Below are 21,902 nucleotides of genomic sequence, written 5' to 3'. Positions count from 1 at the left end.
GTACTCCTGGGCCCTTGCTTTTTGCTGCCCTAGGCCCTGGCAACCTCCGGTGTCTGTCTCTGTGGATTTGCCTGTTCTAGATGTTTCCTGTCTGTGGAATCGGATCCTGGATGGCTTCTCTGGACACTCTTGGCTGTTGCAGTAGCTGTGCAAGAGGGTTTGTGGAGCCTCCCTGTGGGCAGAGCTCCAGTGTAGCTGACCCCAGAGGAGACCTCTGCATGCAGCCCCTCCCCTGCCTGCTTGGAATCAGTCCCTGGACCAGGGGGTCCTCTTGGTCTGCAGGTTCCTGTCAGAGGCTGCAGGGTTGCAGCAGCACATCACTCACTGTGTGGCGTGGGACTCGTCTTCACGAATGCTTGGTTGGCCCCATTGTTGCCCTTCCGAGGAGAAGACTGGTGGAAGGCCGGTCCCTGCCCTTCCAGCCACCAGGGGCAGAGCCAGCTCCCTTCGTACGTGGGGCATCCACTGCCAGGCCACGAATGGCTCCTGCTGGCTTCATGGCCGTGATGCATAGAGCTGGGAGTCTGGGTGTGGCTTTGCCCAGGTGCCAGGAGCCAGAGTCCAGACTTGGCCTTTTGCAGCCACCATTGGCTGTGCTGAGGCAAGGACACTCAGGCTTCCTTACCTGGGGCGTGTGGCCCTTCCTCTCAGGACCCTGAGATGCCTGGTCCTTCCACCCAACAGTAGCTACTGAGGGAGGCAGAACATAGCCAGTCTTTGGAGACACACCTGGGGTCACATCTTGGTGCTCTTGAGCCTCAACTTGCCCCCGAGGAATGAGGATAGTCTTCCCTGAGCAAAGGAGTTGTGGTGTACTCAGCACAAAACCGTGTGGATCTGGAGCCCTCTGTGATCTGAAGGGAGGACCACGTAGAGGCCAGGAGTGCACAGTGCCGAGTGCCAGGGCTGGTCAGTAAGGACTGGTCAGAGCAGGCTTACGAGAGGAGGCCAGTGACGCGGTGGCCTCAGATGCTGACCTTTTTTGGGGCCACACTAGGTCTGGGCTGAGGCTGCTCAGGGGATGCTCTGGGGCTGTGGTCAGCTGGGAAAGACTTGGATCCCTGTCCTGGCCGAGTATAAAGTCTCCATTGGCACAGAGCGGCCTGAGCGGGGTTGGGGCTCACTTTGTTGGGCATCTCGGCAGTACACCGACAGCCCCCAAACTCCAACTGGGAGTCTTTTCAAATGCCCTCGTGTCTCTCTTCCTGGACTCACATTTTGGAGAAGCAGGAGTATGGAAAAATGGGCCTGGATTTGGAGGCAGGTAGTGAGTTTTAATGGGTCTGCGGTCTGCTGCAGCCTGGGCCTCAGGTTCCTGATCCGAGCACGGGGTGTCCTAAGCGCCTGCCCCCGAGGGAGTGTTAGGAAGCTCAGCTATGGAAGACTGACAGCTCCTGGCGCAGAGTGGGCGGGCAAGGCCCTGTGGCTCTCCTTGGGTGGGGAAAGGCGCACGGTGTTGTGGAGTGGGCAGATCCCTACTGGTGCAGACCTGTGTCAGGAGGTGAGGGCCGAGGCCTCCCCGGCGGAGCCTGCCGGGCTCAGCTGCCCATCATCTTGTTGATGTTTTCTTTTTGTCTCTCTGATGCTTCCCTGCTCAATTATTTACCCAGGGAATTTGGGCTTCTTCACTTGTGGTTTTGGCAAGGGCTTCACACAAATGTTTTGCCCTGGTGGTCTCTTAGCCATGTAAGATAAACGGCCAAATCAAACGCAGGCCTTGCCCGCAGCCCAGGCGAGCCGTGGGGCCCTGGCCTGGCGCTGGTCCCTGTTGTTGCTGTCGCGTGGGGGAGCGGGGACTCACAGCCCGGGCTGAGACATTCGGAAGGGTCTGGGCAGTGCCCAGTTTCTTCCTCCAGGCGGTGGAGAGAGGAGCGTGTCGAGGCCTTCCAAGAGTTACCGGGGGCTTGGGTACTGCCAGCTGGGGGCTGGAGGAAGCCCTGGCTGGTCATCAGCCCGACAGGAGGCTGGGATCGGTGCCCGCACCCTGGAGGCCCATTTGTCCAAAGAGCCCATCTTTGTATAGCAGATAGTGGTGTCTCTGAGCGTCCCAGCTGTTCCAGGAAGGGGTGGACCAGATTTTTGGGACTAGATCCTCAACTGGATCCCGCTGCATCTCTCTCCTGAAGACCCTTCCTGGGGCTGGGAGGGGGTCTTTCCTGGGAGCAGGGCCCTGACAGCCCCTGTGTGCACAGCCCCCTGCATGAGGCCTCCAGAGGTAGGGTCCCCAGCTCAGCCCCCAGACAGTCCTGCCTGGCAGCTGTGGACACAGGACTCTCCCCAGTGCCCCTGATCACTTCTCTGACCCCTTCTCCCCTGCCTGAACCCCGGTCACCCTCCTTGTAGGGCTGGGCACCCCTGGGCCTCCAGCAGCCCTCCTCCTGCCTTGAAGGCTGGCCTGCAGCCCTGCACCCTGGGTCCTTCCTGCGCCCCACGTCCCTTGTGCAGCCCAGGGCCCGACTGACCAGTCTTTTCTATTGTTTTTTCTCTAGGGCCGTGCAGGCCTGCCCAGCTGCCAGCGATGGCCCCTATAGCTGCCTCCTCCTCCCTCCCTCACACATCCGTGATCACTTCACCTCTGCGGGCCCTGGGCACACTCCCGCCCTGCTTCCCGCTGCCCTGCTGCAGCGCACGCCCGGTGTCGGGCGACGGGACTCAGGGTGAGGGTCAGACGGAGGTTCCCTTTGGATGCCAGTGTCAGTTGTCAGGTAACAGACGCCGCCGCGGTGGGGGGGTCGGGCTCCCGGGATGGGGGGCATGGCCTGGGGCACAGCTGGGGACCCAAGGTGGGGGCCCATGGAGACAATGCAGCCTTTGCCCTAGAGGCATTTTTGGGGTGCAGGGGAAGTGGTGAAGGATGTGAACAGAACTGTTGCCCTGTGCCTGGTCCCCTTGGGTCAGCAGGCTCCCCAGTTCCTTGTGCCCCCACCATTCTGAAAGTCTCAGTCCCAGAATGCACTGCCCGGCCTCCGCATTTCATCTCTTTGGGCTGTTTAGCTAAAGCTTAATTGGATAACGCTTAACATCTGAGGTTTTCTTCTGCCCTTGCCCCCGCCCCTGCCCCCTCCCTTCCAGACAAGGCCAGGAGAGGATTCCTCGGTTGTCTGCGTACATCGCCAGAGCCGGCCAAAATGCTGAGTTTCTCTCTGGGACAATGTGTTGCCCATTAACTTAGAGGAGAAAAAAAAAAGTCAGTGCAAAGGAGATTTTTAAAAAGCTGCGGCCACGGGGCGGGCGTGAAACACTAGGGGTGTGTGTGGGGGAAAGGGGCCGAGACCCCAGGCCTGCACACCTCCACCACCTCCCCACTGTGTGCCCACACCGAGCCCAGCCTGCTGTGACCTCCTGGCGGCCTTGTGGCCGCCCGAGCCAGGATGCTGACACAGGCTCACGTGGCCAGTGGCTGTCGCCCGGTTTCGTGGCAGGGGCCGGGTAGGGAGAGGGCGGCTGCAGTGCGGGGGCAGAGTCAACTCGTCTCTGCTTTGTCACCAGGCACGTTGCAGCCTTTCTCTTGGCTCAACTTGTAAAAGGGAAACTATTTTTATTGGGTAGGTTTTGCTTTTCGTTGAGGCTGTCCCAAAGGACAACCTCTCGTGGAGCTACAGGAAGGCCACAGGTAGCTCTTGTTCCGGGGGGCATGAGTTCCCTTAGCCTGCCTGCTGGCGGGGTGGCGTGCAGCCTTCAGAATGCCCCTGCTGTGACAGGTGGTGACATTATAGGATCTAGCTGTCAGCGGGGAGCTCTGGGTTCTTCCTGGGCTTGTGCCTTTAACACACAAGGCAGAGGCTATAACCACCCTGGAAGGAGTTGGAGCCACTTGCAAAGAGGCCGGCTTCCTCTCCGGGCTGCTGGCGCTCCAGTGTGGCCAGGGCCCGCTTCCCGGCTCCGTGGATGTGTTCTGAGTCGGTGAGAGACCCCTCTTGCTGAGTGGGGGCTGCCTGTCCCATCTGAGTGGCTGCCCTGCCCTCATGGCTTCCTGTAATTAGTGCTGCAGCCCTGCGGCCACTCGGGGGCCACGCTATCAAAGATCAGCCTAAGTGTTTATGACTGGACTTGGTCAAGTTCTGCGTGTAGAAACATGATCACCTCTCCAGCCGTGCACTGCCGGGGTTTGCTTAACCCTCTGCTGGCTCTGGCCCTCCTTACAAGCTGCCAAAGCAGAGTTGGCCAGGGGACCGCACGCCTCCTCCATGGGTTGGGCCTTCTGGCAGCTGCGTGTCCTGCCAGGCAGGAGCTGTTCTTATGCCCATTCTGCAGAAGGGGGTGGGGTGAAGGCTGGGGCAGCAGAGTGGCTGGGGCCAGGGCAGAAGTAGGATCTGTCCTTGCTGTGCTGCCTGTCGAGGAGCTGTCTCTCCCCACCGGGCCAGCCACACTACCTCTGCCTGTGGCCGTCAGTCTGTCCTCCCACGCTCTTCCTTGTCCCTTCCGATGACCGCATCCTTGAACGTAATCCGCACGGCAGCCCTCAGCCTTCCTCTCCCTACTTCACGGACGAGCCCCTGACACGCCGAGTCCCGAAGGGCATGCTCTTCCCTCTCGCGTTCTTCAGCCTGAAGCTGTTCTCTGCGCGCCTGGTTTGTAGGTCCCACGGGAAGTCAGGTGGAGGCGGCCATATGGGTCCTGGCCGGCCTGCAGCTGGCAGTCTGGTGGGGCAGGAGAGGGCACGGGGACCCGTTTGGAGTGGGGAAATGGCAGGGAGTGAGGAGCAGGCGGAGAGGAAGTGGCCCTCATTCAGCACCCGCTGCGTCTCAGCGTTGCCTGGACCTCTGGCTTTGAGACTGTTTTGGTTTTAGGGCTTGGGGGCCACCAGGTCTGCAAGGCCCTGAGCATCGTGACCACAGTGCCTGGGGGGAGTGAGGAAGGGCCATGCCCACTTCCTGGGGTGGGGCCTGCTGGGGGCTGGGCCAAGGGACCTCTCCAGAGCCCCTCCTACGGGACCTGCTCTTGCCTCTGACCTTCCCGACACCCCCTTCACATCCACATTCTTCTGCATCCCATCCCTGTGCATCAGCTGGTACCAGGCTGGGCCATCATGTTTTTGTTCAGTTTCAGTACCTGAAAATATCCTGTTCCAGTGGTTTGTGTCCCGTTGTGGTTTCTGTCCCTGGCACTGGGCTGTTGGCTTAAGTGTTTTTAGTGCCTGTTTAATTAGTAGCTGGAATGGAGTCATTAAATTCCCAGTAACCCGTTAGGAAGAGGCAGTCCACCGTAGGGACGCGAAAGGGCCGCTGCCCTTGCTTTGCTTCGTCCCTTTTCCGATCAGGAAGCATTGAACCCACCTCTTCAAATTAATATGGAAAACCCCAGTGTAAACGTGTTTCGCACAGGTTAATTGCATGCCGGCGAAGCGCTCGAAGTCATTTACGGAGGGTGTGATTTTATGGGAGAGAAAACCCGCGCAGGTATGTGTGTATGCGTGTACGTCCTGGTGTCCCTAACAGCCCTGTGCCCCGGGGTGCCCACCCAGGCCTCCCTCGGATCAGGTCACCGTGGGGAGGAGGAACATGGGACCTTCTTCTTTGGGACTCTGCTGCTATCTTGTGGGCTCTGACTCCAGGCCATCCTGGGACCAAAACATCTTCCTTGAAAAGTTCCCCCTGGAGAATCTGCCCAGGTAGCCGTGGATCTTGACCCTGGGTCGAGGTCCTGGCCTTGGTGTATGCAGCTAGTGGCCCTGAACATGTCACTGGTTGTCTTGGAGCCTCAGCGTCCACTTCTGGAAGTGAAAAATATCATATATGTACGTGTGTGTGTGTGTAACATGTCTGTCTGTCTCTATCTGTCTTGTGGTATTGGGGATTCAACCCAGATCCTTTGCACTGAGCTACATCTCCAGCCCTGTTTTTTTTTTTTTTTTAATTTGAGCTTGAGACAAGATCTGTCTAAGTTGCTAAGTTTCCCAAGCTGGGCTCAGACTTGCAATTCTCCTGCCTCAGCCTCCCAGAGCCCTGGGATTACAGGCATGCACTGCCAAGTCAGGCTTATATGTAAACTTTTAAAATGGTCGAGGCTCCTTACATTATCGCTCTCTGAAGCAGATCAGTGAACAGCTGCCAGGATGGATTGGGCATGGGATTGGTGAGGATTCTGGGTCAGGGCTGGGGTATACAGAAGACAACTGAGAACCACTGGGCCCCGCCCTTGCCCCTGCCAATACATGTTTTGAGGCCTCCATGACTGGGAAGGGGTCATCCGTGTGTGACAGATGGCTGGGGGTGAAGCATGTAACTGAGTGGCTTTGGGGACAAATCATTTCCCGCTCTCAGTTTTCTCATCTGTAAAATGGGGGGATGATCGAATATGCTGCAAAGGTCATTCTGAGGATTGCATGAGGTCATACAGGCCAGGTGCTAAGAATAGTGCCTCAGGGAAGTTATGATTCACACGTGAGCTAGATGGGTGTCATGACATGCCACAGTACATGTCTGGCACTGGGGGAGTGTCTTCCTTTGAGCTGCTTCCTGGTTCCAGGATTAAAGACAGTGAGCCCCTTGCCTGGCGCAGGTCATGGTAGAAGGGAGACTGAGGCACTTCGTTGCATATTGAAGAGCTTCAAGCAGTCCTCAGCTGCAGTGACTAATACGTGCACGTGGTTAAGTTCAAGGTCTCACACAAGAACACACAGGATCCAGGCCTGGGGAAGTAGAAGTGTTTGCCTTTAATAGAGGGAGTCAGTTGCAGTCATTAGTATATGCTGAAATCACAGGGCAATCTTGTAAAGTTAAATTCAATTTACTTTTCTACTGAAATTGTGCTTGCTGTGTTATTTAACTAGTCTGGGGATTCTTGGCATGGGTTAAAGGGACAATAAAGATAAAAGAATACCTGTAAGTAAATAGTAGGGTTTAACAGTAGAATCTATCGTGTTCTCCTCCTTCAATTATATCCCAGTGTTCATTTTGTGTTGGTTTAATAGCCAGAGCTGTCCAATGGGATGCCGTGGATTAGACCACCCTAGCTGTGAGGCTTGATACAATTAATACAGTCTGTCTGGAAAGTGGCCTTATTTCTGGAAGTTTTATGTTAATGATATGGTCTATGCTCTGCACATTTCATACCAGAACAAGAAGCGGGCAGTAGTTTCTTTCTGGACTGGGTTTGATTAGCAGCAGAGGATCAGCGGGCAGGAAAACGGTGCTGCGGACAGAGATGCAGCTCCCTCTGGGTCACGCTGCGCCACCTAGGTCCTGGGCAGGGCGTGCCAGCAGCGCCCTGGGGGGTGGCAGAGCCTCCGTGGAGACTCTGGAGGGAGGGGTGAGTATGGAATGATGAAGCAAGAGCTGTGTGAGGCTGAACATGGAGGGACTCCCGGGACCCCTCTGCAGAGTCACAGCCCTAGGCTCCTCAGGGTCCAGTGTCAGAGGGTTGGCTCACTGTAGCAAAAGGGCTTTGGAGAAGCTATTAAGGATTTGGAGTTGTCTGCATTGCAATGTCTCCATTGCTGGTGGGGCTGGCGGTCCCAGCTCTTCGGACCCAGCATTTACGGCGTGGTTGGTGACCCCTGAATGCCAGCTCTTGGATTCTGTGCTGGTGTCCACTGCCCAAGGCCCACATGCCTGCTTCTGTGGCTGGAGGAAGTGCCAGGAGGAGCCATGGAGTGCTGCATAGCCCCAGAGTCCAGGAAGCTGATTCTCCCGGCCAGCACAGGTGGCCCAGGGTGACAGGGCTTTGGTGGACTCCAGAAATGCCTCCTCTCTGTGGAATTGGAAATCACGTCTTCAGCACCAACAGGGGCCAGAGGAGCCAGGAGCCTGTGGCTGAGTTGGGGGTGGGACACCCACCAGCGCGATAAAGGGGTGCAGTGACGTCCCGGAGCGGACCCTGCTGCAGTCTTACCAGAGCCGCTTCACTCTCTGAGACGTGCTGAAGGCAGAGCTAAATCAAAGAATTCTCTTCAAATCCGTACAAGATGTTGCTGTTTTTCTGCTCTGACAGGAGAGGCATTTGGAAGTGCAGTTTCTTTCTTTCTTTCTTCCTTTTTTTTTTTTTTAATAGCTGTCTTAAAAAGGAGTTTGGCTGTTTAGCACAGCTGGTGCTCATTACATTATGCACTGGCAATAAAATAGCATGTGTAATTAATTTTTAATGCAGCGCTGGATGCAGCGCTTTCAAGCAGCTAGTGGATACGAGGAACCCACTGGCCACTGACATCAGAGGCCTCAGCCGAGCAGCCATGTTCCTCACGGGGAATGCGGAAGCGACAGGGAGGCGGAGCTGGCTGGTCCTGCCGGGTTCACTTGGGGTCACTGAGGTTTGCATCAGCCTCTCATGACCCCAGGTCAGGGGTCCGGTCCCCAGAGATCAGGTTATTTGATGTCTTCATATATAGGTGGGGAAACTGAGGCAGGCAGCGGGGAAGATGCAACAAGACGTGAGTGGCAGGGCTGACTCACACCCCGGTCCCTTGGGCTCCGCCTCCTGGGCCATGCTGCACCTCTTGAATTCACACTCGGAGCCAGAAGTCTGTTCTCTGTGTCACCACCAGGCTCAGTGTGAACTGAGCAGTGAGATTTGCCAGTGGATAGAGGTTTTACTGGTAGAGCCCCCCTGCGGCCTGGGGAACTGAGGTTCTGCCGTCGAGGCGGGACTCTCTGCTGAGTGTGTCCTATGGTTGTGCCTTGTTGGCCACTGCCCTGTTTCCTCAGGGGTCCATGGCATGGATTCGTGTGTGAGATTAAACGTCAGACGCACGCCACTGGTGGAAGCTCTGCAGCCACTGATCAGCTCCAGAGAAGGGGAATCCTTGAGCCTAGTTCAGAGTGAGAGGTGTGAGTGTGGGGCCCCAGGCCAGTCCTTGCTCTCTCCAAGCCTCAGTTTCTTCCCTGCAGAAGGAAGGCCCCAGAAGCACCTGCTGGGCATCCTTCCATGGGGGGCCTGGGGCGTGGCCTGGGATGCCACCCCCGAGAGTGGCTCATCTGCAACTCTGCAGACACCCCTTGCCTGGAGTTTCTTAGCATAGATGAAGGCAGAGGAAGGGCTGTTATTATCCTTAGTGTTCTGAGGCTTCTGCTGTTTTCCAAAGAACCTCCGGTGTGACATCCTCTCCCCACCTGGCCCCTGCACAGGGACTGCTCCCCTTTTTCTGTGCATGAGGATGCAGGGCTCACAGTGGCCAAATAACCTACTCGAGTCGCAGTGCGTAGATCACAGAGCTGAGACTGAGACTCTGCAGCTGTGCTCTGGCTATCACGGTCCCTTCCCGTGGGGCCCAACGGTTGCTTGGGTGCGGAGCGCAGAGATGGTGCGGCAGAAACAGGCCACACTTGGGTGTCATCCCTGGGAGGATGCCAAAAGGCTTCCTTGATTTCACTGGTCGTGCTTGGGCTTGACCCAAGGTTAGAAGCTGGGGTGCAAAATTGAGCCAGGCAGGGTGCTTGCCCTGGAGGAGCCCACAGAGGGTAGGGTGCCCTATCAAAGTCTACTCGAGTGATGGGTTGAGATGCATGCTTCATGGTGCCTTTCTCTATTTCAAAGAATAAACAGAGCTTGTGGGTGCTGGGAAGGTCCTGGGGAGAATTGCGTGCAAGGTGAGGCAGGGGCGGGGAGGGCTTCTTCCGGCCCAGCATGGTCAGTGGCAGGTGTGGACATGGATATCTTTGAGGCAGGGTCCCTCTGGCTCACCAACATGCCTCCATCCCTGACTAGACATGTGGGGACCCAGAGTCACTGACCCTTGGACCATCAGAGGAAGTTTGGCTGTGGGAGAGGGTTGACCATACACAAGATTTTCCCATCAAATCGCCCTCAAAGTGGGTTTCTGGGTCTTGGGAGGGAGCTGGAGCCTGGGCCACAGGGTCCATCCCAGGCTGGACCAGGCTGGTTCAAGGCCATCTGGCTCTCCAGTGCCCACGGCAGGGCCTAGGCCAAGATTCGTACCCAGTCCGGTAGAATCAGTCTCTGCACTTAGTAGAAACCCGGTTTGTTCTTCAGAAAGCTTGAGGTGTTCTTGTGTGTGTTTCGGGAACAAAATGTACTTGACTTTTCAAACCTGCGGGCAGGGTAGGGCTGGGAGGACTGTGTGCCGTACATATTTCACAATCAAATCCAAATAGTCTAAACCATGCAGTAGAGTTTATCCAAACATAATCAAGCCTGGCCAATTTAACCCACCAGATTTAACCTTGGTGGGCAAGGGACCCTCTGTGTGGGGCTCTACGGCCCCTGTGGAATCACAGCCTGTTCCCTACTGCGCCCCCTCCCCCAGCATTATTTAATAGTAGCCGAGAGCCGGGGGGGTGGGGTGTGATCTCAGTGTGTGGTCAGAGGCCGTGGCAGCACCCACCTTGCTTTCCTCCCCATCTGCATTTATCTGTTGTTTAGCAATGGGGCCACCAGGTCATGCTCAAGTGTGAAGGCTGACCTAAACATTGTGCATATGGTGGTCGGCTGAGCTGGGACTCGAACCCAGGCCTCTGGGAATCTGGGGCCTCATCTTGGGCTTGTGCATCTTGGACCAGTGAGGCAGAGGAGACGCGCGAGGTAATGAATCCCGGGGCTGCCACAGGGCTGCCTGAGCCCTGGGTATGAAGGACATCTGTATTTTATGATTTCAGCTGAACGGGTCAGGGGGCTGGGACTTCTCCAGAGAGGTTAATGCAGAATGTGAGTCCTGGTCCACAGAAACAGGTGCTGCTGGAATCTTTTCATAAAACCGGGCTTTTTTAATTATTGCCTTTGTTAATAAGAGGTGAGGAGCGGCTGGTGGGGTGAGGCCGGCCCCGGGTGCACGAGTCTGCACGCCGTGCTGTGCGTGACCGATTCTTTCTGACTTGTTCTTGCGCTCTGAATTTGCTTGTGTTTTATTAACCAGCTCATTTATTCTTGATTTAGTCATAAAAGGAACCATCGATCGAGGGGCTACCGCCTGTTAGAGGCTTTCTATGCAGTGTCTCCGTTGGGTCATGCAAAGATAAGAGCTTTTTTTTAAATCGTGGTAAACTGTACACAAGATTTATGGTTTTAAACATTTAAAAATTTTTTACTTTTATGAGTCCATGTTTGCCATATATGATGAGTGCATCCTTCCTGGGGTGTTGGCCTGTGTGCATCCCACATCTTAATTTTCTTTTCCATTCCCTTCCTCCTGCTCCTCCTCCCTCCAGCTCTCAGTCCGTTTCCCATTTGCAAAAAATATATCTTCCTATTATCCGTCTTCTCTTTTGGTCTTTGTTTATATTTTGAGTTTCTCATATAAGAGAAACCATGTGACATTTAGGCCTGGTTTATTTCACTTAACATTATGGTCTCCGTTTCCCTACAGATGACTCAAGTTTGTCCTTCTTCCTGGCGGAGTAATACTCCAATGTGTGCAAATACCCCACTTTCTTGATCCATTTATCTGTTGATTGACATATGGGTCACTGCCAAGATTTAGCTATTATGAGTTGTGCTGCTATGAACGTGGGTGTGCATGGATCACTGTAATAGGATGTCTTTAACTTCCTGAGAGGGGAGTGGCTGTGTTGAATGGGATTTGTAGTTTTTTAAAGAAAGCTCCATGCTGAGTCCTGATCATCTTTAAGGGTACAGTGCAGTGGCGTGGAGTACATGGTGTTTGTTGTGAAGCCATCACATCATCTGTTTCCAGAACTTTTCCTCATCCCAGACAAAACTGTCCCCGTGAAGTAACTGCCCCTCTCCCAGCCCCGGCACGCGTCATGCTACTTCCTGTTTGTGTAGGAACCTCACCGAAGTGAAATTATTTTGTTCTTCCCTATCTGCCTTAATTCCCTCAGCCTGATGTCCTCCGGGCTCATCCACGCTGGTACCAGCGTTCCCTTCCTCTTTGAGGCTGGGTCCATGTTGCGGTACCATGGACCACGCTTGGCCTCCCCCTTTATCCTGCAGCGGGCACTTGGATTGCTCCCGCCCCCTGCACGCTGTGGACCTGGGCATGTGGATATCTCCTCCAGGCTCTGCCTTCAGGGCTTTTGGATACAGACCCAGAACTGGGGTGGCTGGAGCCTGAGACCGTCCTGTGTTTAAGGTTTTGCGGAATGGCCAGACTTTCCCACAGTGGCCATGGCGTTTTACATCCCCATATATGGCTCACAGGGCTTCTGATGGCTGGAGTTTAGAGCCCAGGAAGCTGCGTGTATCTCAGTGATGTGGGGAACAGCTGGCCTGAGGTGCTTGGTTAAAAAACCCCAGAGTGTGGGTTTGAACTCACCACACCCTCGGGCCTGTGCTGCTGTCCCCACATTTGTTTTGAGAGCCTCGAGCCCCAGCTCTCCGTTAGCTGTGTCCCTGCAATGCCTCTGCTAGGACAGCGAGTCTCTCAGAGCAGCGAAGCATGTAGCTGGGGTGAGAATCTGGGAAGGGCAGTTCTGCAGTGGACAATCCCGCCGTCCTTCCTGCCGCATCTCTTGGGCATTGATTGGAGAGTGGCTCAGCAGAAAGGGCCCTAAAAGCACGGTCAGCTCCCGGGTGTCCCGGGGCACCCTCTGCCCCTCTCTGAGCCTTGTAGGGTCTCCCTGTCTCCTGCACATCGCCACGATGGCTTTGCTTCCTTGGCCGTGCTGGCAGGGACTGGACAGGGGACCTGCAGTGAGTGGGCTTGGTCTTTTATAGACTGGGGACAGTATTCCTGGGGTAGTTGTGAGGATTGTTATTTGGGACTGTGATTTCTCTCCGTTGGCCTACAAGGGGAGTCCCAGGCCTGCTCCTAGCAAATGACCAAAACTCAATGGCTTATATCTGCAGAAATTAATTATATCTGCAAAAACCATCTTCCCAAATAAGATCACATTCTCAGGTACCACGGTCTTGGCTGTGGACGTACATTTCAGGGCCACCAACCCACCCTTGGCCCATGCCATTCCGGGTTCTATGCTGGGTTCTATGCCAGGCCCATGGCATTCCAGGTTCGCAGTCTGGTCTCCTTTGAGAACACCTGAGGCCTGAGCCAGACCTGGCACTTGTGGGGCGCTCCCGGAGCATCTCCTGTGTGGAACCTGCGGGACGTCTGCACGGTCCTCTTCCCTCGGAACGTGGTGATTCTCAAACGCCTGCCCCTGTGCCCGCCTCATAAGCGACAGGGTGTGTGGACAGCTGTGTGGTCACATCTGGGCCCCAGCCCTACCCCTGTGCAAAGTCAGAATGCAGTTATTAATAAGAGAGGGAGATTTTTTTTTTTAAAGTCTGCAATGATTATTGTGAAAAAAAATTAAGAGTTGAATAGGAGCTAAAAATAGCTGGACACATACTTGCCTATAATCTATTTTTTTTTTTTTTACAGAAAACATAATTATTTTTGTAAAGTGGCTCTGAGAAGGCAGGAGTATTTTTAGTCTGCATCTTCTGAGACGCTGTGCATCGTTTCAGGAGGCACAGCCTGGAGCCCACCGGAGTGTGGTGACGTCACCCACGGTGATGGAGCCCACCCGAGCCCGCAGAAGCTGGGGAGCCGGCCACGGGGTCTAGGTGGGGAGCATGTGCTTGCTGAGTCTGCGCACGGCCTGCTGTGGCCTCGACGGGCGTGGGCTGTGTCCTGGCTCCCCTGGGGGGCAGGTACGTCGGGAGAGTGGCAGCTGGCCCTGGGCCTGGGGGCTGGGCTCCGCTGTGGGCAAGGCTGGCCTGCGCGCTACCCCAGGATGCATCGCGTCTGAGGGGACCTGCAAGAAATAACCGAGACCGGAGGGAAAACATTCCACGGCTTTCCCATCTGCAGCCAAACATTGCCTCATGTCATTTTCTCCCTGGTTTTCCCATTGCCTCTGCCAGGGTCTTTGGGCCTGGCACAGACCCTGTAATAAAAAGGCCTGTGTGTGTGTCTGCCTTGTTTGTATGTGGCTGTATGCATTTGTGTGTTACCTGTGTGGATGTGCGTCTGTGTGTATAGGTGGGTGTTGGTGTGCATGTGAGCATCCGTGTGTATACGCATGCATATATATGTATGTATGTATTTGGGTTACACGAGTGTGTGAGTGTATCTGTGTGTAGAGGTTTTTGTGCGTATGTGGGTGCAGGTGTGTGTGTGTGTGCACACATGCATACCTGTAGTCCCAGGCCCAGTGTGTGACCCACCTGGAATATTTGTGCAAGAAGGACGAGGGCCTGGGAGATGGACAGCCAGCTTTTGCTCTCAGCTGTGACATTTAGGAACTGTCTGACCTTGGCAGGTGACCCAGCCTTTAGGAGTGTTTCCTTCCCTGAGAAATGATCACGGTGCCCCCTGAGAGGGATGTTCAGCAGCGATAAGGGGACAGCTTACTAAGTGTTTACTGTGGCTTTCCTCTTCAACTTCCTTCCACCTGGTGCCGTCACCCCCATTTTACAGATGAGGAGACTGAGGCAGTGTGATTTCAGAGCCTTGGCTGCTCTGCTGTCTTTGAGAACCTTCCCTGCTACATTACGCTGTCTGCAGCAGCTGGTCTATGAATAGGAGCAGGTATTCCTCTTATATTTTTTATTGATGTTGTAAGCATAGCTGTTATTATAATTATTGCAATTGTCGTCACTGCCATTACCCTGGGCTCAGATGTCCCCTCCTTCCTGACAGGCAGGTTGAGGGGGGATGGTTACCCCTCTGCTGGGGTCCTCACCTTCCATCCCTCGGCCTGCTCCCTCCCGCTCCTCTGTTCTGGGTTTGTGTGTATTTGAGGTCTCCGAGTCTTTCTCCTCTAATTGAGATAATGAACACCATTTTTCCAGAACCACCGTACTAAAAGTCAAGTGCAAAGTGATGGTTTTCATTTGCTGTTCCCCTCTTTTTGTTTCTCTCTCTCTCTCTTAATATACATCTGTTTAAGAAGGGATTGGCTGAAGGCAAACAGTTAATAACCTATGGATTTATGGAGCCAGCGTGAGCCGGCTTAATAAGCTTTGATACCTGGAATCAGGGTTCTGTCTCTTTAAGTTGAGACTCCTCCGCGCCTTGGTATTTTACAGTGCCTGGTTCCATTTATGCTGGAGCCAGACTTACTATGTGAGAGTCGTCCGCATGCTGGAATTAGTCTTAAGCTTGCTTCTGTGGCGTTGCCAAATTCCATGTTTGTGTTTTATTTAGAATTCTTTTCACGGCCAGCCGATTCTATGCCGGCACACATAGGCACTGTTGCGCCCCATGGAGAAAATAAGCAAGCTTGCATTTTCTTTGGCAGAGGCCGCGGCCACAATAGACTGCGGTCTCTGAAACATTTTTTAAAAGCTATTTTAACCCATAACAGATGCATAAAGTCGGCTCAGGCATGCCAGTTTTCTTAGTTTTAATTAAAAAATAATTACAGTCTAATGGGATGTTAGTGACACATTTGGATGAATGGTGGGTGACTTTATCTGCAACTTATAAATTAGTGCCTCTCCCTGGGCCGGGGCAGGGAAGGGGGAGTTTGCTGTCTGTTCTTAAGTGCAGGGTGGGGCTACATTGGGGGCTGGGGCTCCTATGGAGGCCTTGGTGAATGGTCTGCTGTGCTGGCTCAGAAGGGACATCCTGCTGCGGCTGTCACGGAAACAGGTACCTCAGAGCACCCTCCATCCCTGCAGACCAATGGGAAACGCACCTCGGAAGCGAAGTTCCTTAGGCTTGTGATGGGGTACCCGGCCCCCAGGCTGGAGCCATCATTGCTCTTGTCCCTGGCCCGTCCTAGTCTCGGGATGGTGAGAGGCCCTTGCTGAGGCCTGTGTTATAAATAAGAAAGCAAAGAGGCAGAGAAGCAAGCAGCCTGCGCCCCGATGCCCATCCTGGGTTCAGTTTTTATGTACAACTTGCCCCTCGTTGGAACCCCGAGGGCAGGGAGGTTGTCTCAAGGTTCCTGGCAGGGTTACTGCGGGAACTCTGGCTAGGGCCAGGCAGAGGCAGGACAGCTTCTGTGACCCTCCACCTTCCAAGCTGGTAACCCAGGTGATGACTCCCTAACCTGGATCCAGCTGCCTCCGTGAGGCCTGAGGTCCAGGCCTTGGAGAGAGGGAGGAGCTGAGGTGTCCTGGGTTCTGTCCCCTGGGTCCTGTTTCCACGCTGGCCAGCCCTGCTGAGACGCTGAGACTATCCCTGTCCAATAGGCAGCCAGGAGCAGCAACATCTGGGGCCTTCAGGCGCAGGAGAAAGTGCCTGTCCCAGCTGTACCCGTGTTCCCAGTGGGCACAGTCCAGGGAGGGTGAGACTTGCCCGGTGCCGCCGCACTGAGCTATGTCGTGCCTGGTCGACCTCTGTGCCCTCGCTTTCCCCCAGAACCCTGTGCTCTGTCCCAGCCACTGGGGGACACATCCGGTGGCTTGCAGCATGGTCAGAAACACAGGGCATGGACTGGAGATCTTTGTTTTTACTTCTGGATTGGTGACACTTCCTGTTGTCCTCGGGGTAAAACAAGTGTTTCTTAGACAACGGTTCCCCGAGCCCAGATTCCTCACAAGTGAAAATTAAGTTCTTCTATTAAAAACATGAGTCACACCAGCCCCGATGAGAGTCGATTTGGCGTTCCTCGAATATTTGGAAGAGAAACATCACGTTCATGTTAATCCTTTCAATTATACCTCCGGCTGAAAGTCCACCAGGCAGTTGGTATCGCAGCCCCCTCCATCGGAATAGTGGGCTTTGCAGCATCCCCGACGGGCAACCAGTTCAGCATCCTTATTTCCTTGCTGTCTCACACTGAGCGCTGAGCCTTCCTGTGCAGTGTTTTGGGTTTCTCTGGTTCCTAGGGTCATGTGATTCCTCCTGCACACTCGCGGGCATCCAGTGGCTTCGAATGATTACTGTCTGATTCAGAGGGTACCACATGTGAATGCTGGGTGAATTCTGTGCACATAGGAGAGCTTACCCGCTCCAAGCTTGGCTCTGCCATGGAATTGGGGGTCCTGACTTCCCAGGTGGGTTTGCTGCTCAGGAGAGGAGGAGCTGATCTAGAGATGGTGTCCTGTCTTCCCAGAACCCCCCAGGGATCGAGATAGGGACCGTGGCGGGGAAGGGTAACTGGGACGGGGGTGGGTAGGCCCAGAGATATCCTGCATTGGGGGAAGCAGTCAGGCAGAGGGCTGGGGAGCCCAGTGTGCTGTGATTGGCCCCCCTTGGCTGTCCAAGGACATCTGTGCTGACCCTGGGGCTGAGGTTGGTGTCACCTCATCCTCCCCCATGGCTCTCTGTACATTCCCGCAGCCACACCTGCCATGGCAGCTGTAGGTCCATCCCTCTTGCCCTGAGAGACCAGACCCTGGGCCAGCCTGGGTCTTCTGTCACCATACGCCCAGGCTGAGGTCTGGCCCTCCGCGAGGCCATCCCTGGTGCTTGCTGCACCCAGGTGAAGGAGAGAGACCCCGGGGCAGGCGCATTCTGGAACTTGCTTGGTTTCTGCAGTGCGGGCCGCCTGCTCTGCCCAGGGGAAGCTGCCGGTTGGGGTTTGAGCGCCAGGAAATGCAGCTGTCAGACCCTCCCTGGGTTGCGTCTGTGTGGCTGTGCATGCGCTATTTGAGATTTGAGTTGGGGAGGAGCGGCTGTTTGGCTGTTGCTCATCTCTGTTGCACACGATACTGCGTCCACCTGCTGCTCCGGTGGATCTTTGAGGAGGGGGTGGGGGTCCTGGGTTCTGCAGCACCTTTCAGGGAGATGACGGGTGTAGGGGGAAGAGGAGAGTGAGTGCAAGTCCCTGGCCAGGATGCCAGAAGGCTTTGGGTTTGGGATGGGATGTGGTGTGGTTTCTGAGTTTGGAATTAGCGCTTCTCTGTTGGGATGTGTGGGGGAGTGGGGGTGGGCGGGGGTTCAAGTTTATTTACTTGTATTAAGTAAAGTTTCCTCCTTTTATGAGTAAGAAGAAAAAGTCTACAGAGATGATGAGACACATAGTTTGGAAAAGCAGTTTGTTTACTAGTTAAATTTCCCATAAATAAAATAAACAAAGAAGGAATGGAGGATCCTGCGGGGTCTGGGGGGTGTGTCTTTGGGTGGGAAGTAGACCGGCAGGTCAGGGCTCCATGTTTATGTGAAAGAGACCAGGTACGACCTGGAAGTAGGGGCTGTTGGTTTGAGGGGCTGGAGGGAGGCAGATGTGTGTGCACGTGTACACACATGTGCGTGCGGGTGCCACACACATGTGTGCTCTTGGTGCACAGCGTGTGGATGTGCACAAGTGTGCACAGATGTGTCCATGTGCATTGGCCTGTGCACATGGCACTCACACTTGTCCACACACGTGGACAGGCAGGTCCATACTCACATATACGTGTGTGTTTGCGTGCACGTGCATGTGTGTGTAAGAAGGGCGCCCCTGCCCTCCACTCTGGGGACCTTGTGACTTTGAGAAGAGGATGGAGCCCCAGAGGGCACAGGGCTGGGGAGGAGGGAGAGGCAGAAACAGCACCCACATGCATGGCTATATCCCAGGCATGGCCAACCTCATGCCACACAGTCCCGGGGTGCCCGCGTTTCTGCTGCCCTCTTGGTGTCTTCTGAGGAGGAACTGGGTGGGAGAGCCGCAGGGTGCAGGACAGCCTGGTGGGAGACAGAGCTGGGTTTGGTCTAGCCCAGCCCTTCCTTAGCTGGGTGTCTTCGCTTCCATTTTCCAGCCCCGTTCCCTCACTTGCTCACAGGAGACCCTGGTGTCAGCCGAGCGCAGGCCTGCTTGCAGTGCTCGTGGCATGGCAGGCCTGGGCACGTGGGCCAGTTGTGAGTCACACTGTCATGATGAGTGTCATTGTAGGCAGAGGAAAGTGTCTTGTCCGGGGTGACTCAGGGTCTGCAACCCTTGTGCTATGCAGCTAAGCTGAGGGGTGATGGACAAGCCTGGGCCACCTGGGGACCCCCGGCGTGGCCTAGGTATGGAGCCTCGGGACTTGTAGCCCCCAGGCTGCCCTGTTAGGCCAGTGAGCCGCTCTGTGGAGCTGCTGTGCTCACTGCACCCAGCTTTGGGGACTTCCTTGTGCCCAGGGGGAAGCTCTGCCCTTTGGCACTCCTTCTGGGCTGCCTTCCGGACTTTGCTGGGCTGTGTTTTTCCACGGCTGGCCTTCCATATCCTGGGAGGGCCGGTCCTTGTGGGGACCAGATCTCAGGCTGTCAGTGTCTCGGCCGTCAGGGTGAGTTGCTTGAGGTCCTGCAGCCGTTCAGACCTAACAAGAGGCTGGAGCCAGGTGAGTAGAGAGATCTACCTGTGGGCCCTGTCCATGGAGAAATGCCGCTCTGTAAACACTTCCGAAGGCAAGAGGGCCAGGACACCCATGGATTTAGGGCATTCTAGTCATGCCTCTTTCTCCCCTCCCTGGTTTTGGCCACTCTTTTGGAACCAACCTTCCCGTTTCCTACAGGCCTTGTTCCCACTCTGCTTGTCATGTTTCCAGATGTTGCTGTCTGGAGATGCATTAGAGCTGGGCGTGCATGACGAAGCAGGTGTGCCTCCCTGCTTCCTCCTGCACCATGGCAGACATCACCTGTGGATCATGGCGTCTCCTCCTTCCTGGATGCTTCAGGGTGACAGACAGGCACTACTAATCAATTGTGCAGGCTCAGGAGTTGGAACTTCACTTCCACCCTGACAAGACTGTCCTCTGAGGGAGAGGTGGAAGGGAATATGACCTGGCAGCATCTCCCTAGCCTTCAGGGCACCTTTGAGGACTCCGGGGTCTTTGCTTGTCTTTGGCCCATTCCGAGGATGTCACTGGAGGCCTGAGGTCAGGCGTGGTGGTTGTGGAGGTAATGGGTTCCTTGTTGAAGGCTGATATGTGCTGGGGTCGGCCGACTGTCCAGATAGACCACACTCATGGTTTGTGCTCAGGGTACAGAGAAGGGAAGGCTTGGTTTGAGGTCCCAGACCTAGAAGGAGGCCAGGGAGGCCAGGGCTCCAGGCACTGGAGCTCTTTGGGATCTGCCCGCTTCCCCTTCCGGACTGCTCTGGGTGGCTTGGGCCAGTGGCCGCTGGGCCAACAGGCTGGGTTTTTTCCACCTCTGCCCAGGACCTGGTCCGGGTTGACATCTCTCTGGGACCATGTGGGCACCTGCATCTCCTCCTTGGGTCCCGAGGTGTCCCCAGCAGTCTCCTGTTCTTAGAGCCCTATGCTGGCCTCTCCCCACCTCGGGTTGTTCGTCACATGGCCTCTGCGGTCTCCATGGGACTCTACCCCGGGGCCAGGACCTGCTCTCTGGTCGCCTGACAATTCCCTGCTGATGTCAGCAGAGGCTGTGTGTTTTGATCAACAAGAAGTAGGGTTCTGACGTCCAGTAGGAGTGGGAGTGGAGAGGCAGGAGCCCCCTCCACTGCCACCGAGGGCCAAGTCCTTGCCTTTTGGCCCCCCGATCCTTGCTGGGATTGCTGATGGGGCCACTCCCATCTTACAGATGAGGAAACAGGCTCAGCAGGGTCTGGGCCCTCCTGTAGGACCCTGGGGTTGGAGGTGGCAGGCTGTGACCGAGCTCAGACTCCAGCCCGTCTTTCTCCTAGGCCCATTTCATAGCATGGTGCTTCCCACCGTACCATGTAGCAGCTCAGGATCTGCTGTCTGCTCCCTGGGGCGCCCTGCTCTGGCACAGAGCCCCGCCCCCGCTGGGGCCTGAGGTTCCCATCTCTGATGTTGGCCTCGCTGCAGTGTATGTGGCTGTCTGCCTGTCATCCTCTCTGAGCCAAAGTTGTGCAGTTGTGCAGTCCTACGCCTCATTCCTCTCCTTCCACAGTTCTGCAGCTGGTCCCCCTTGGGATGGCGCCCCTGTCTGTGGCCGGGAGGAACAGCAGGAGAAAGCTGGGTGTGTGGCAGCAATGCATACTAAACCCCATGGTGATGACCATGGCCCTCCGTGGACAAAGGGCTCTATCCATAGCTGGAAGCCAGGGCCCAGGAGAGCTTAGGGCCTGTGGCTGCATCCCACGCTGATCACCCCAGTTTGCACATGGAGTGGGGTGCCAGTCCTGATGGGCACATCCCAGTCCACATGGTGCTGCCCGGAAGGACAAGGGGCCAGGGACGTCTGGGTCTTGGTGCCCTGGGAAGGGAAGCTTCTCATTGCATCCCTGGCCTCCCTCCAGGACTCCAGGTCCTGGCCAGGACAGCTTCCGTGGGTGATGCTCCCGCCCTGGCAATGCGTGGAGTCCGCGTATGGCAAGTCCTTGCCATTTGCAAACAAAGCAGCAAGTGGCAGTGTGGGCACTGGAACGTGGCGGCCCTAGTACTGCATCTGGGTACCCCAGCTGGCAGGGGGTGCAGTAGGGCCACTGCGTGGCTGAGCCCTGCTGTGCGGGGCCTCTGGCTGGGCCCCTGGTCCCTCTGTGCTTTGGCCTAGGCAGACTCTGCCGGTGTAACTGGGTTGCTCCTGAGGACCCTCCAAGATCCAGCTCTGCACAACTCTGGAGAGAGACTCCAGACCGCACTGAGCATCCCTGCTGGGTGGAGGTGTCACCTCTGTCATCCCCCAGAGTGGGCAGGGAGGGCTGAAGTTCTGCCTTGTGTGTCATCTCCCAAATCCTAGCCCCAGGACGGGCTGTGTTGCCCCAAGGGGGCAATGAGGGTCTGGTGATGAGGGGCAGCTCCAGAACCCTGTTGCTCCCCAGAATCAGAAGGGGACCGGAAGGGACAGAATGAGTGTCTGAAGCCCCTCTGGGCCGTGCAGTACTTCTGAGTCCAGAGGACTCAGTTGTAGGAGCACAGACAGGACAGGCAGGGATGAGGGGCCCTTGGCTAGGTAAATTCCATTCTTTTTTTTTTTTTTTCCGGTACCGGGAATCGAACTCAGTACCTCGTGCTTGCCAGGCAGGCGCTGTGCCGCTGAGCTAAATCCCCAGCCCCTCGGCCAGGTAAATTCCAAGGTGGAGTCTGCAAAGCTCCTTGAGTGGGAGCTATCTCTCTGTCTTCTGCTTGAAATTTCTTGTTCTAAGTAAGCCAGTAGCAGAAGCATTAAAATGACTGTGAAAGGATGGGACATACAGCTGAGGGGTGGGAAAGATTGCCCCTGCAACCTGCAGTGGGCGGAGAATTGAGCGCTGAGCTTCCTGGCA

At 55.6% G+C, this 21,902-nt stretch overlaps 1 protein-coding gene across 1 annotated transcript in view; it reads left to right on the top strand.

The window, feature by feature from the left end:
• The window catches only part of Bcl11b (B-cell CLL/lymphoma 11B (zinc finger protein)), a 75,318-nt gene that overhangs the window by 23,092 nt on the left and 30,324 nt on the right, over window positions 1–21,902 (top strand). Inside the window, exon 4 of the mRNA XM_005390451.2 lies at window positions 2,490–2,705. Within this exon, the coding sequence (XP_005390508.2) occupies window positions 2,490–2,705 (216 nt within the window). The remainder of the gene's footprint in view (window positions 1–2,489; window positions 2,706–21,902) is intronic.

This window comes from Chinchilla lanigera, unplaced genomic scaffold (assembly GCF_000276665.1).
Source record: "Chinchilla lanigera isolate Chin_1 unplaced genomic scaffold, ChiLan1.0 scaffold00037, whole genome shotgun sequence".
NCBI classification, from domain to species: Eukaryota; Metazoa; Chordata; class Mammalia; order Rodentia; family Chinchillidae; genus Chinchilla; species Chinchilla lanigera.
This window is presented reverse-complemented; position numbering and strand designations above follow the sequence as displayed.